At 33.0% G+C, this 16,390-nt stretch overlaps 1 protein-coding gene across 2 annotated transcripts in view; it reads right to left on the bottom strand.

Annotated features, from left to right (window-relative positions):
* LOC145266452 (uncharacterized) overlaps window positions 1–16,390 on the bottom strand; it is a 582,076-nt gene that overhangs the window by 51,173 nt on the left and 514,513 nt on the right. For both annotated transcript variants that reach the window (XM_080122128.1, XM_080122127.1), the window contains exons 38-41: window positions 8,659–8,814; window positions 3,458–3,601; window positions 2,479–2,643; window positions 802–966 (exon numbers count right to left, since the gene is read on the bottom strand). In XM_080122128.1, coding sequence (XP_079978254.1) covers window positions 802–966; window positions 2,479–2,643; window positions 3,458–3,601; window positions 8,659–8,814 — 630 coding nt within the window. The remainder of the gene's footprint in view (window positions 1–801; window positions 967–2,478; window positions 2,644–3,457; window positions 3,602–8,658; window positions 8,815–16,390) is intronic.

The raw sequence follows: 16,390 nt of genomic DNA, 5'->3' as shown, positions 1-16,390 counted from the left end.
AGTGATTTGGGGAAGGAGGGCATTCTGAAGTTTGATTGCGAGCAGAGAAGGTGTATTTGCAGAAGAGAAAAGCTAAAGTTGCAGAAGTTCGTTTTGGAGTGGGAGAGAAGACGCGTCAAGTGGGAACGGGAAGGTGAAAGTTCGGACAGCAGTGTCACGCAAGCGACAGTTTTTAAGTAATTGATCATGATTAAATGTGTATTTTATCATTTCTGTTTTTCCATTTCAAAACCTTATGTATTTCAATCGGTCCATGTTAACACGGTTTGTGTGATGCTTTTTCTCCGACATGGCAGATGAAAACATATTTGTTGGAATTTATATTCAGGAGTAACTAAAAGTCTGGGCAATTCGTGTTGGCATAAAAAGCAGTTTTGACAAATGTGTAGTTTTGTTGTGCGTTAAACACAACATGTGATTTTTGTTATCGCCTTTTACACAATAGAACGACAAAATTCAAAAAAGAAAAAACAAAAACGTAGCGAAAGAACATTGGACACCAATCGCATTTTTTTAAAAACAAAAAATATTTTCATTCAGATTTATCGATTTTTACATTTAATCCGATCGGCAGTTTCTCCTGTTATGATATATGTTAATATCATAGAGGAAGTTGGAAAAGATATATCACTGTCAGTTACTAGTTCTCTTACTTCCATTCGAATCACCGGATTCAAATAATTCATAGGGTACATCATTATCGCTTTACCACATGTTTTTAATAAACTGTATAATTTCCAGGGAGCATGCTTATTAGAATTGAAATAAAAATTAAAATAAATGTGGAGTTTCTATACTTACGTATAAGGCAGTCAGTTTTACTGGTAGAAGCAGTTCCAAATGTTGTGAAGATGCCCGTACAAGCGATGCATGGATAATCCCCCCTGTTTGCTTGGTAGGTTCCCTTAGGGCAGACTATGCATGCACTCATAGAATTATCAAATTTATAGCCAGGTGGACAGTTCACTAGAACAAATAAACAAATGAAATTTGAAATTGAAAATAGCAAAAAAGAATGAAAAATTACATCTGTCTATCCATCTTAATGTTTATATCTATCTAGATATGGATTGCTTTGATATTCTGGATTGTGAATGGCTTGGATTAGTATCTGAGACATAGATATGGACAAAAATGTGTCTATTTACTCTCGGAGACGGGAAATTCGACTTAGACAATTCTTCTTTTCATAACACTGACTCATTGATGGTCATGCGTACTTGGAGCCATTTAATTGCAAGATAGTGAAGTGGCCACAGGCTGAAAGACTTTACCGCAAATCTTGAAAGAAATGTGTCTGATTGACAGTGACTTCTTGAACTTTCTTCAAGCAACACAACAGCAAGCAGATATAGTTCATTCAAAACTATTGCAAGTATTCAACATGTCCTCACGTGGGGCGGCATCTACATCCATGTGTGCCACAGTTTGATCATCGATTTAGTGGGCAACTCCCTGACATTTGTGAAAAACATGATCCCGGCCAATTATCCACCTTCCAATAAAACCACAAAACAAGAGTTCATCCTACGGATAATTGGGCGTTTATTTAAGACGAAACTGATTTGTACATAGCTAGCCTCACTCTCTCATCCAAACCAGCCTGATCCAGTGACAAAACAATGTCAAGAAAGTTTGTTATCAGATAAAATGCAGGAGCTGCCGGAAGTGTCATTGTCCTCTTTACATACAATACCTGGTATTCCAAATGGTCACCCATCTGGTACTGGTCGGGCTCAACGTTGCTTAACTTTGGTGATCTAATAAAAACTGAGGGGTCAATTTGATTTTGTCATATCTGAACCACTGCACATATAATTTGCTTTGGGGACATTCGGATGAGTTTACACTCATATATCTGCGAGGCAACATTTTATAGAAGGCGAAACTAATACTTAAAATTAGAAACTTTGTATTCTTCATATTAACTCCAAGATGTTAGTTCTCCAATTCTTAACCATTTTTATTTATTTGTTTAATTCAAGATAAAAAGGAAAATAAAAATGGACATATACGATACAAAGCCCCCACCCACCCCCTGATCTTCTAAATTTTTTATTACTGCATTTCTTTTAAATTTTTTGGAATACATTCAGCATCAAATTCACATGCGCTGGTAATGAAAGAATTCAAATGCCCAAACAAACTACGTGTGAATATTTCTTATTTCTTGAGCTCTAACATGCATATTCTCTCAGCTTACAATCCTGCCACACAGAATTTTTAACTAAACCATTTACTTAACTAATTATTTGAAATCAGCATAGCTTAATGACGTGTCTGTCTTAAGTTTGCTAAACTAATAGTTTCTATAATAACCTCTGCTGAAAATGTGTGTCTCTCTCCGAGACTGAACATATAAGAGAACAATCAATAATTGTCAAGCCAAGGGAAGGTAACTTGAAAAAAATAAAAATCTAATTATTAAAACAATTGAAAGAAAGAATAACACAAACTAGTCTAATTGGTTCTCCTTACCTTCCGTACAATTATTAGCACTTATACTGCCTGTTGAAGTTGTTGTGTAGGCTGAATTTGGGCAACTTATACAGTTAGTATTTCCCACTGAATTCTTGTATTTTCCTTTTTCACAAGGGAGACATGAAGATGCACTTGCGTTGTAATAGCCGGCTTGACAATTCACTGCAAATGAAAAGTTTAGAGTTTTTATTACGTATATTTTCATTACATTTTTTTTACATATATTTTTATTACATTTTTTTTACATATATTTTCATTACATTTTTTTACAGTTATCATTATGTATGTTAATATCTCTATGTGCAGTGTAATCTCTAAAACTAATGGTGTATTATTCGCAACAGCATATCGTTTGCTCATCTGGTTCAAGCATGTTTTGTTAATAAACTTGTGCCTCTTTACCATGTAAAGTATCCACTATCGTTGCTTCCAAGTAGGAACTATTCTTAGAATAGTTTTAATTCACTAGATGTGAATTGTGTTATGTTGTCTGACACAATACAGTCAACGACCCGAACTACGTAAGCAATTAATTAAGAATTAACTAATGGTTATTTTCATGTTTTTCTTTCAGATTTTAATATTTCCGGTGATTCCGAGAATTTGTCCACCACTAATTAGATAATAGAAACCAGTAGTGGGTCAGCAAAATCTATGTGGATCTTAGACCACGATCGGTCACTTTTTGTCCAGAGTCTGAACTTTATAGAAAGCGTCTTTACATCGTTTCATCACATTTCAATGTTTTGTTCATACTTACCTAATATACATAACTTCAAAAATAATATCCAATTCTAATCAATCAATGATGGTTGCGAGAGCGATATGACATCTCATCAGGACCTTATTTTTTATTCACCAAAAATCGTGTCATCCTTTGTTCAGATTTAACTGCTTATGCATAGATTTAATCATAATAATTCTATATATTATCTGCACAGTTTTATTTGTATGAAATCAATTACATAATACTTACAGACATTGCAAACTGTTCTATCTGCGCTGGCAAGGAAATGAGTTGGACATTTAGAACACACTTTGGCACCAAATGTTGGTTTGAAGTAATCAACTTTGCAAAGTGTACAATTTTCTTGCCCTTCATATCCGGCGTCACATAACACTGTAAAATATAAAAACATATATCAATTTGATTTGGAATGCTTCCTTAGAAATATACCACATTTACTCGACAAGCCAACATTGTATCAGTTGTGAAGATAAACACAATAGGTTGTTGCAAAAATATTTATAATAGTTTTTATATACATAGTTTTTCCTTGGCCCAATTTGATTGTGTGAAGTTTACTATTTGTTTATTATTTGTTTGTTTTTCAAATAAATACCGTTAAATAATATTTTTTTATTTTTTTCTTGCATCTTGGTAGGAAATGTTTCATTTTTGGCAGGTGATATGGATTATCTTCTTGCTTGTTTTCACTAATTTCCACATGTGGTTCAGATTCATTAGAGTACTATTTATTAATTATTGAATAATGGACCTAAGCTGTTGATTCCCAGGTAATTTTGTTTATCATTTATAAAACACAAAAGCATATTAGCATTATTTTCTGAAAGAGAAGATTAGTATTAGTGTTTTCAAGAATATATTGGCATTATTGCCAGAAATAACATATTGAAACAAGTGTTCGTAATAACAGATTGATCTTAGTGTCTAAAAGAACATATTGGCATTAGTGTCTGCAAAAAGATATTAGCATTATAACCAGCATTATTGCATTTTGACATCGGTGTCTATAAGAATATATTGATATTCATTTTTGAACTAATATATTGGAATTCGTATCTTAGGAACATACTGGCAGTAGAAGTTTTTATAAAAAATTAGCATTATTGCCATAAGAATTGTAATTATTGCCCGAAAGAACATATTGGCATTAGTGTATTCTAGTATTGGTATTAGTATTTGTAAGAAAATATTGCCACATAGCAAGAACAAATTAGTATTAATGTGTCCAAGAACACATTGATATTAGTGCTTGCAAGAGTGCATTGGTAATATTGCCTGAAGAACATGTCGTTATTAGTGTCTACAATAACATGTTGATATTAATGTTGTAAAGAACATAATAGTATTATAATTTCCAAGAATATATTGGCATTAGTGTCTTTAGAACATATTGGATTAGTGTATTCATAAATATATTGGGATTAGTGTTTGCAAGATCATATTGGCACTATTATCTACAAGAACATATTAGTATTAGTGTGTTCAAGAACATATTGCTCTTAGTATTTTTAAGAACATATTATTTCAAGAACATATTAGCAAAAGTGTGTTCAAGAACATATCGATATTAGTGTTTGCAAGAAGACATTGGGACATGCAAGAGCTTATTGGCATTAGTGTCTTCAAAAGCATATTGATATTGAGGTTTGCAAGAAAACTTTTGCATCTGCAAGAATATATTGACATTAGTGTCTTCAAAAGCATATTGATATTGAGGTTTGCAAGAAAACTTTTGCATCTGCAAGAATATATTGACATTAGTGTCTTCAAAAGCATATTGATATTGAGGTTTGCAAGAAAACTTTTGCATCTGCAAGAATATATTGACATTAGTGTCTTCAAAAGCTTATTGATATTGAGGTTTGCAAGAAAACTTTTGCATCTGCAAGAATATATTGACATTAGTGTCTTCAAAAGCATATTGATATTGAGGTTTGCAAGAAAACGTTTGCATCTGCAAGAATATATTGACATTAGTGTCTTCAAAAGCATATTGATATTGAGGTTTGCAAGAAAACTTTTGCATCTGCAAGAATATATTGACATTAGTGTCTTCAAAAGCATATTGATATTGGGGTTTGCAAGAAAACTTTTGCATCTGCAAGAATATATTGACATTAGTGTCTTCAAAAGCATATTGATATTGAGGTTTGCAAGAAAACTTTTGCATCTGCAAGAATATATTGACATTAGTGTCTTCAAAAGCATATTGATATTGGGGTTTGCAAGAAAACTTTTGCATCTGCAAGAATATATTGACATTAGTGTCTTCAAAAGCATATTGATATTGAGGTTTGCAAGAAAACTTTTGCATCTGCAAGAATATATTGACATTAGTGTCTTCAAAAGCATATTGATATTGAGGTTTGCAAGAAAACTTTTGCATCTGCAAGAATATATTGATATTAGTGTCTTCAAAAGCATATTGATATTGAGGTTTGCAAGAAAACTTTTGCATCTGCAAGAATATATTGACATTAGTGTCTTCAAAAGCATATTGATATTGAGGTTTGCAAGAAAACTTTTGCATCTGCAAGAATATATTGACATTAGTGTCTTCAAAAGCTTATTGATATTGAGGTTTGCAAGAAAACTTTTGCATCTGCAAGAATATATTGACATTAGTGTCTTCAAAAGCATATTGATATTGAGGTTTGCAAGAAAACTTTTGCATCTGCAAGAATATATTGACATTAGTGTCTTCAAAAGCATATTGATATTGCGGTTTGCAAGAAAACTTTTGCATCTGCAAGAATATATTGACATTAGTGTCTTCAAAAGCATATTGATATTGAGGTTTGCAAGAAAACTTTTGCATCTGCAAGAATATATTGACATTAGTGTCTTCAAAAGCATATTGATATTGAGGTTTGCAAGAAAACTTTTGCATCTGCAAGAATATATTGACATTAGTGTCTTCAAAAGCATATTGATATTGAGGTTTGCAAGAAAAATTTTGCATCTGCAAGAATATATTTACATTAGTGTCTTCAAAAGCATATTGATATTGGGGTTTGCAAGAAAACTTTTGCATCTGCAAGAATATATTGACATTAGTGTCTTCAAAAGCATATTGATATTGAGGTTTGCAAGAAAACTTTTGCATCTGCAAGAATATATTGACATTAGTGTCTTCAAAAGCATATTGATATTGAGGTTTGCAAGAAAACTTTTGCATCTGCAAGAATATATTGACATTAGTGTCTTCAAAAGCATATTGATATTGAGGTTTGCAAGAAAACTTTTGCATCTGCAAGATTATATTGACATTAGTGTCTTCAAAAGCATATTGATATTGAGGTTTGCAAGAAAACTTTTGCATCTGCAAGAATATATTGACATTAGTGTCTTCAAAAGCATATTGATATTGAGGTTTGCAAGAAAACTTTTGCATCTGCAAGAATATATTGACATTAGTGTCTTCAAAAGCATATTGATATTGAGGTTTGCAAGAAAACTTTTGCATCTGCAAGAATATATTGACATTAGTGTCTTCAAAAGCATATTGATATTGAGGTTTGCAAGAAAACTTTTGCATCTGCAAGAATATATTGACATTAGTGTCTTCAAAAGCATATTGATATTGGGGTTTGCAAGAAAACTTTTGCATCTGCAAGAATATATTGACATTAGTGTCTTCAAAAGGATATTGATATTGAGGTTTGCAAGAAAACTTTTGCATCTGCAAGAATATATTGACATTAGTGTCTTCAAAAGCATATTGATATTGAGGTTTGCAAGAAAACTTTTGCATCTGCAAGAATATATTGACATTAGTGTCTTCAAAAGCATATTGATATTGAGGTTTGCAAGAAAACTTTTGCATCTGCAAGAATATATTGACATTAGTGTCTTCAAAAGCATATTGATATTGAGGTTTGCAAGAAAACTTTTGCATCTGCAAGAATATATTGACATTAGTGTCTTCAAAAGCATATTGATATTGGGGTTTGCAAGAAAACTTTTGCATCTGCAAGAATATATTGACATTAGTGTCTTCAAAAGCATATTGATATTGAGGTTTGCAAGAAAACTTTTGCATCTGCAAGAATATATTGACATTAGTGTCTTCAAAAGCATATTGATATTGAGGTTTGCAAGAAAACTTTTGCATCTGCAAGAATATATTGACATTAGTGTCTTCAAAAGCATATTGATATTGAGGTTTGCAAGAAAACTTTTGCATCTGCAAGAATATATTGACATTAGTGTCTTCAAAAGCATATTGATATTGAGGTTTGCAAGAAAACTTTTGCATCTGCAAGAATATATTGACATTAGTGTCTTCAAAAGCATATTGATATTGGGGTTTGCAAGAAAACTTTTGCATCTGCAAGAATATATTGACATTAGTGTCTTCAAAAGCATATTGATGTTGAGGTTTGCAAGAAAACTTTTGCATCTGCAAGAATATATTGACATTAGTGTCTTCAAGAATTATTGATATTAGTTTTGCAAGAGACTATTCACACTACTACCCACAAGAACATATTGATATTAATGTCTGCAACAACATGTTTTAATGAACATCTTAGCATTATTATACAATTAACATATTGGCATTATTCTCTTCAAGAATATATTAGCATTAGTGTCTCAAAAAAGAAAAAAACAGCATAATTTTATTAGTGTCTTAAAACATATTGGTAGTCAAGTACATGACAGCATTAATCATTAAAAGAACGATTATGAAGTTCAATAAATATAACTATTGCGCACCTGTACGTGTCATTCACTTTGTAAGAATGTTTAAATTGATAGAATTAAAAGCTAAATAATGTGAAGAGTAGATTTAAAAAATATAAAAATAAAAAAAAAATAATAAATAAGGTGAAAAAAATTGCAAACAAAAAATAGAAAGACATACCAGGAAATAAGGTAAAAAAAAAAATTGCAAATAAAAATAGAAAGACATACCAGGAAATAAGGTAAAAAAAAAAATTGCAAATAAAAATAGAAAGACATACCAGGAAATAAGGTAAAAAAAAAAATTGCAAACAAAAATAGAAAGACATACCAGGAAATCAAAGTTCTTAATGTTTTAGATGAGGATTGATTGTTCATATTGCTTGTATTGATTGGATATTGTTCTCATCTTGAGTGCAATAATCCGATCACTACAAGTAATATACCAGGAAATCCTCACAAAATGTTTAAGTATATCAGAGATAATATAGTTGTGGTAGAAATTTGACAGATCTCTGGTTCAATGTTTATTTCAATGTGTAATTGCTGAATGGTGATTTTTTTGTGTCTAATTAGAGAAAATTGCGAAAATACGTTGTAATAATTTATAGACTGTGAGAATTATGTGGTTAATATTCGACTTGACCGAAAACATAACCTCCTGAGTAGAAGGTAAAATACGATTTTCTCTTCAGTAGAAAAAAAAAAAACGATAGAAAAAAATCGAAGGTAAAAATACTCACATTGGCAATCACTTTTTTTGATAGTTCCTTCACGATATGTGTATGTATTGTTCGGACATTCTTCACAACTGTATTGACTCATTGCTGGTTGGTAGGTATTATTTGCGCATGGCATACAATCGTTATCCTTGATAAACGTACCTTCTGGGCAAATTCCTGTTAGAAAAAGAAGGTCGGAGATTACATCAGCCGAAATATTATTAAAATATCGACTATGATGAGAATAGTAATGTGAATAATACACATACTACAAATTATCAATGCTAAATCATTTTTACCCCCTTTTTCGACTATATTAACTTGGAAAATGCCTTCAAATATATATATTCTTGTGCTGGAATTACATAAATTAACTGTAAACTTTGCACTTTGGTGCCACGAAAAAGTCTGACTTTTGAAAAAAAATTCAAAAGAGGTGATATAGTTGAGTTATAAACACCCTTCCCTTCCAAAATTAAATAAGTCTGAAAAGGACTATGAATAGATTGAATATTTTGTTATTACAATTATTAACACTATATTTGATTAAGAACAAAAACAAAATGCAATCTATTTATAATCTTTACTGAGGATTGAAGCTTCAACTCACAGAAGAGTGTCAATTACAACTGAATTTTATCACGTATCCACTATACCAAAGTTCAATCCTCAAGGCATTATTTTTCATTTATAATGAATTTGTATATGTAACAAGCTTGTATATCATTTTTTATGTGTTACGAGTTTGTATATTATTTTTTATGTGTAACGAGTTTGTATATTATTTTTTATGTATAACGCATTTGTATATTATTTTTAATATGTAACGAGTTTGTATATCATTTTTTATGTGTAATGAGATTTATATTATTTTTTATGTGTAACGAGTTATATATAATTTTTATGTGTAACGAGTTTGTATATGATTTTTAATGTGTAAGAAGTTTGTATATCATTTTTATGTGTAATGAGTTTTATATTATTATTTTATATGTAACGAGTTGGTATATTATTTTTTATGTGTTTTTCTATGTCATAATCTTTTTATAATGATGTATTAATACTAAATAGATAACATTGCAAACAGCAAATATGGCTTCTTCAGGAAAATATTCTGAGCAGGATAAAGAATTTTCTGAAAGGAACGATACAAGTAAATGATTACTCATAATGAAATATATGAAATACAGTGCTAGTGTTTAGAATTCGATTTACATTGCAAACTGGTTTGGTTGTTTTTTACAGTGTACCAACCTTTTAAGGTTATTTAATGTCGAATTCGCTAGTTTTTGAAAAAAAAAACAGCTTCTATGTTTCCATTTACACTTTCTGTTTATATAATAGTAGTAGGGATACCCGACATTATTCGAGTCACAAAAATAGAAGAAATGAAGTTGCGTTTGCACACACACCTGCTATATTTAGGATTTTGATGCCACTATTTTATTCCGAGTTAATTTTACTGTAAATTTTGTATTCTCATTTGGTTACAACTGTTTTAATGCCACATATAGGGGTTTTGCCATATGGACAAACCACGCAGTAGTTTGTAGTCAATCAAAACTATAATATAGAAAGAATATATCGACCATGATGTGTGTGGGTGGGAGTTAATAAAAACTTTACATACTTCGGGTGGAACGTAAACTAAAATGATGAAAAGTACTCGTGTTTGGCTAAATAAAAATGATGATAACCAACGTATAGATTTGTTGAGGACTAGGACATATAAATCCTAATCCCGTTACAAAATAAAATAATGAAACGAATGGAATGAAGGAAGCAAAACTCAATTGCTGGACAAAATAAACATGTTTATTTTCTGTCGAAAATAAAATGGTTTAGGTGTAACACGTGTTCATGCAGGCGTTGACGACTACATGCGTGGAAAAGAAAGGGATGAAGTCGAGGACGAGAAATGGCCATCCCGCAAGGAAAATAGAAAGGGAGTTTTTGCCTCAGCAAAACCGAGCGTTCATGATAGCAGTTATTCACGTCGAAAAGTCTTCAAACCAAGAGCTATGGACGCCGAACTTGCCTGGTTGACGAAACCAGGCAAAGGGGAAGAAAGAGGAAGTTGAATAGTGTTGTGGACTTTTATATCGGGGTGAGTGTTCTGACTGCGCATGTCTAGAATTCCTTTCAGGGGAAGTGACGTTTCGCATGTGTGCGTACTTGTGCGCGTATGTGTGCATACATGTGTGTGTATGAGGATGTGTATATGCGAGCGTGTGTGTGCGTATGTGCGTGCGTACATGTGGGTGTGTATATGTGAGGAAAACATGTTCGAACAGATTTAAAACAAAAACAAAAAAGTATAATGAGAAATTAATTATTATTCCTAAGTTGTTCTAAAAATACTAAAACTTTGTTAAACTGAACATAGTTTTAAAAATATCTGTACATTCTTTAATTTTACAAATCAGATTAAAGATGTACGCTGTTAATGCTGCTTTGGAACAGTTAGTAAAACTACAAATGAAATTAACCAATTTTAATAAAATTTTCAGTATTTATCAAATAATGATCACGAATAATAATAGAACCAATTACTTTTGTTTAAATCTTAGTGAAAATGTATTATTTCGATTAAACAAAAAATACCTTTACAAAAGTTATGGTTTTCAGTAGCCAAAAAAATGCATGAATTTATTTTTACTTTTTTATGAAAATAAAACATCGTAAATGAAAACAATTAAAAAAAAAGTATTTAATTTTTATAGGAACATTACGAAAAAAGTCCGTATTAATAAATTCGATATAATTCGAAGAAAAATTAATTTCTCGGACTACCGATATTATCATAGAAGTAAGCATTGTTTAGTGAATATTTTCACACAAAAAATTATAATTGCAAAAAACAGTTTTCGCATAATGTTTATATGTAACATTCTAATATTTCCCTTGCTCACATGAATGTGAGACTTTTGGCGTAACATAATTTTTACATAATCATGAAAAATAAAAAAAATAATTTAAAAACAGGAATTTACAAAAATAAGTAAATTAAAAAATGGTAAAAATGATAAAACGTTCAGGATAGTAATATACGGATGTACATCTAGAGAGAAAAAGAAAACCAGCACCCCCTACCTTCTTTTAATTACATGACGTTATTTTCAGACAGCCTTTCGACTGCCTCAGATTTGGGTTTCCGTATAATCGAAGTTTACAAAAGTTCCGTTTGTTGCGATTTTGCGAAGGGCAGAATCCCTCGATTTTGAGGGCTAATTAAGCTATTTTTTGTACAAACAAGGCGTTTTTTTTTTAATTTATTCAGTATTATGATAAATCGGCTTTCAAAACTATGTCTCCCCTATCTTTATTCAGCCATTTTTGCTCGTACCTAACAATTGATAAAACAAAAACAACGTTTTATTTGGATTTATCGTACTACCGTTCTCATTTTGAGTGCAATTTCGTCAACGTTTCGGCCGATGTAACCTTCGACCTTCTTCAGGTTTATCTTGCCGAACTCGGAAATGTTTCTATTTAACTCGTGTTGGATTTTTTTGTACCAACAATTATGTATTCCCCTGCATATATTTGTTATATTTATTTTTCTGGTTCATATATTTTTATTTCCGTATTTTGTGCATTTATTGAACAATTTCGTATAGTTTGCGTTCGTACAAAACTGCCATTAATTTTTAATAAAAAGCAAGGCTTGCTCCTTAAATGACGACATGTAATCCAGATGAGAAAATCTGTTTTTCGAATCCTGCCGCCAAAGAGAGTGGAAGTGCTTGATTGTCTGCCGTGAACGGGGATTCCTGAGCCTTTTCTTTCTGGGAGTATACCAGGCAAGAAAAAAATGCTGGTCGCGATGAGGCCAACACTTCCTAACAATTTATTTATATACGCGGCCACGGCTAAGCGTATATATAGAGGGAAAGAAATTTGGAGTAATTTTAAAGCATTTAAACTGACAGTTAAAAAGGGAAACTTACTGTCCAGTCCATCCCCATGCTTGTGAGTACGTGTGCATAATTTCGAAGTTTTCGTACTTAATTTTCTTATTAACGGTAGTCGTTCGTTATAGCGACGTTTACAATTGTGAACCAGTTTGAGTTTTTTTTTTGTTTTTTATTATTACTTGGCGTTTTTTAATTTTATTTTTGAGTGCCTGCAAAGAAAAAAATGCAACCTATTTTTGAATAAAATATTTTATTCATTTTAAAACAAAAACCCTTCCTTTACACCTTTTTATTTTATCCTTTTATTTTGTGCAGGCAATTCGTTTCTAGTTGAATTTATATGAAAACAGATAAATTTTCGACCCTCGGGAATTTGGGCGGAATTTCCAACGGAACCCTTTATTTACTTCGCGGGGGTAGCGTGCTCTCGTTCCATTTGTCATAACTGGATAGAGACTTTAAAGAATTCGCAGTTATTTTTTTGGTCGCCTACACTGAAAATTGAACCTTCTTCCTTCAGGAGAATATCACTGTGGGGTATATGGTTAGAAAAGACGAAGAAGAAGAAGAAAACAAAAAAAGAAACATACCGGGCGTATTTGCATCGCTTTTTGGATACGCGAAGGACATCTTGGGAAGGCAGAGCATGATGGGAGAAGCTATTTTTTTCCTGCCTCTTCCTTTTTTTTCTAGATAGGAGGGAAAACTTCAAAGCATATGAATTACATATTCTTTGAAGCAGGGAAAAATTCCCTGTGGGTGCAGAGAGAAAAGAGTCGTGAACATCTTCTCTTGAAAAGAATTTCGTATTGCTGACGTTCGGATTGTGCGGTGTGACATTGGTAGCGAGAGGCCAGGTGTGGTCTATTGGAAAAGAAGAGGGCAGAAACGTGCTGTTGTCGAGAGAGTGACTCACTCCTTTCCGAACCCCAGAACCGAATCCTGATTTCAACCCTTTATTTACTTCACGGGGATAGCGTGCGCTCGTTCAATCTGTCATAACTGGATAGAGGCTTTAAAGAATTCGCAGTTATTTTTTGGTCACTTTTTTTTTTTTTTTTTTTTTTACAAAGGCATCACCACATTATCAAGGCCCAGAGGCCACTCAAGGATAAGGGTTAAAGAGTGTACAGTAGAAATTGGTCAATATAGTAATCATTAGTAATGAAAATTTGGTAAATTTAATAACTTATATGGAACGGCTCATCAAGAACTTATTTACTTTAGACTTGAACACAACCATATTGTAGTCAGCCGGAAAGCAGGAAAACGGAAGACAATTCCACAGGCGTGCAGTTCTAAGAAAGAAGCTTTGTTCATGGAATCTACGTTTAGGTTTAGGCACAGATAAAGAGTGGGGGAAATTATTGATAGTCTTTACAGCTAGACAAGTGTTTCTTGTGAAAGTTTGGCGAGGGGGGACCATAGATTGAAGCTCAGTTGAACACTTTCCATGAAAATAACGATACATCAGAGACAAACTCGCAACATCTCTTCTGTGAGATAGAGGTTGCAAAGAAGAGAAAAGGACATCTCCTACGAGGCTACGAAGTCTATTTTGAACTCTATCAAGGCAGGACAAGTCCTTTCTAGCAGCTCCTGCCCAGATGTGGCAACAGTATTCCATCCTTGGACGTACCTGGCTCTTATATAGGTAGAGAATAGCATCAGCAGTGAGATATCTACTGGATCGATAGAAAGATTCCACAATTTTTCCAGCGGCCTTGGCAACAGATTTGATATACGTGTTCCATTTAAGATCAGGAGTAATGGTCAAGCCCAGAAGCTTGTCAAAACTTGAGGCCTCCTGAAGACGAGAGCCATTCATTTCAATTGATGACAAATGTAAATTAGAATGTTGATGATGTAAAGAGAGAAGCTTGGTTTTAGATGCATTAAAAGTAACCAGCCACTCCTTTCCCCATTGTACTACGTGCTCAAGATCAGAGGAGAGAGAATTGGAGAGAACTTGGTCGTTTACTGTCTTAGATGTGGTACCATAAATGGTAGTGTCGTCAGCATAAATGTCTACAAATGATGTAAGGATATGATTTGGAAGATCATTAATGTAGATCAGGAAAAGAGTTGGGCCCAGGATGGATCCCTGAGGGACACCGGCATTAATACTGTGAGCTTCTGATTTTTGCCCCTCAACTACTACTCTTATGAACCTATCAGAAAGAAATGATTTAATAATTGAGAAGACTTTTCCAGCTATACCATAGCTAGCGATCTTATGAAGTAAACCTTTATGCCATACCCTATCAAAGGCTTTAGATATGTCAAGAGCAATTGCCCTAGAAAGATTGCCACCGTCGAGAGATTTGCTAATCCTATGCGATATAACTGTAAGGACATCTGCTGTAGATCTAGCAGAACGGAAACCATATTGAGTGTCACTAAGAAGGTTATTTTTGTTGAGATGTTTGATTACTTCTGTATTTAACACAGATTCTAGCAACTTACTCATGACGCACAGGAGACTTATTGGCCTGTACTGAGAGGGGGATGAGCGATCACCTGAATTCTTAAATACAGGGCATACTGATGAGATTTTCCAGGGAGATGGGAAACTATTCTCCTTAAGACAACGTTTAAACAGTTTTGTAAGTATGGGCGCTAATTCAGGTTGAAGTTTTTTGAGTACTATAATTGGAATACCATCAGGGCCAGTTGCTTTACTCGAATCAAGGTTTTTGATTAGCTTCGCAACATCACGTACAGATATACGTATATCACATAGCGTGTTTTCTGATACAGGAGGAAATATTGGGGGTTGGCGGTCTTGGTCGCAAAGGGTAGAATTAGCTGCAAAGTTCTTGACAAAGAGTTTGGCTTTGTCTGATGCTGACGAGATTACCTCAGGTCCATTGATAATAGTTGGGATGGAGCACACGCTTCTGTTCAGGATTCTGTTTGCTATTTGCCAAAACTGGTGGGAACCAAGCCGCTGCTCAGCTACTTTGGACTTAACAGATTGAGCATACAACACTCTTGCGTTCCTTATTACTTTCTTACAATGGTTGCTGGCAGTCCTGAAAACGGCTTTAGTTTCCATACATCTATTACGTTTGAAGCAGTGGAAAAAGTGATTTCTGTGCGCAATGGCAGCAGCACATTCTGGAGAGAACCATGGCTGGCTGTTAGGTTTTTGCTGAAACTTGAAAATTGAACCTTCTATCTTCAGGAGAATATCACTTTATAATTGATTTTCCAACAGCTCTAACCACTGCGTAACGCGTCCTTGTAGACAGTTCTAGTACAAATTTAGGAACCTTAAACCTGTTTTAATTGGTAGTTTTAAATATCACTATTTATTGCAAATTATTATTACTATATATTGCTATATATATATACTACTGTATATATGTTCTTATTTACTTATGATTGTATATATTATTTTAATTCATAATTAACGGTTCCAATATCGTGTTAAATTCTATATTTAGAAATTGAGTGTCTCCCAGCATAAGTGCTGCTTCTTTAAGTCGTCCTACTCTCCACCGTTTCTCTATATCTATAATTTTTACTTCGTCCCATCATGGTAGATAGTTTCCCTTTTCCCTCCAGATATGTTAAGCCATTTCAATCCCTCCGCATATTACAACTTTTTGATGTTCTTCTAGTGGACGACACGTTTCACCTTTGTATAGTTTTCCGCATTTACATGGGATTTCATATACACAGTTCTTAGTCATGATTTTTTCTGTAGGGGGCTTGACTCTCACAAACTGTTTCCGAAGAGTTGAATCGCGTCTGAATACTGTCCTGATGTTACATGAATTACACATTCTTTGAAGTTATTCCGACAATCGCTTCATATATAATATACAAAC

This window comes from Euprymna scolopes, chromosome 41, assembly GCF_053919585.1.
Source record: "Euprymna scolopes isolate OS-2025 chromosome 41, ASM5391958v1, whole genome shotgun sequence".
NCBI lineage: Eukaryota > Metazoa > Mollusca > Cephalopoda > Sepiida > Sepiolidae > Euprymna > Euprymna scolopes.
The sequence above is the reverse complement of the archived record's forward strand: the minus strand, read 5'-3'. Positions and strand labels throughout refer to the sequence as shown.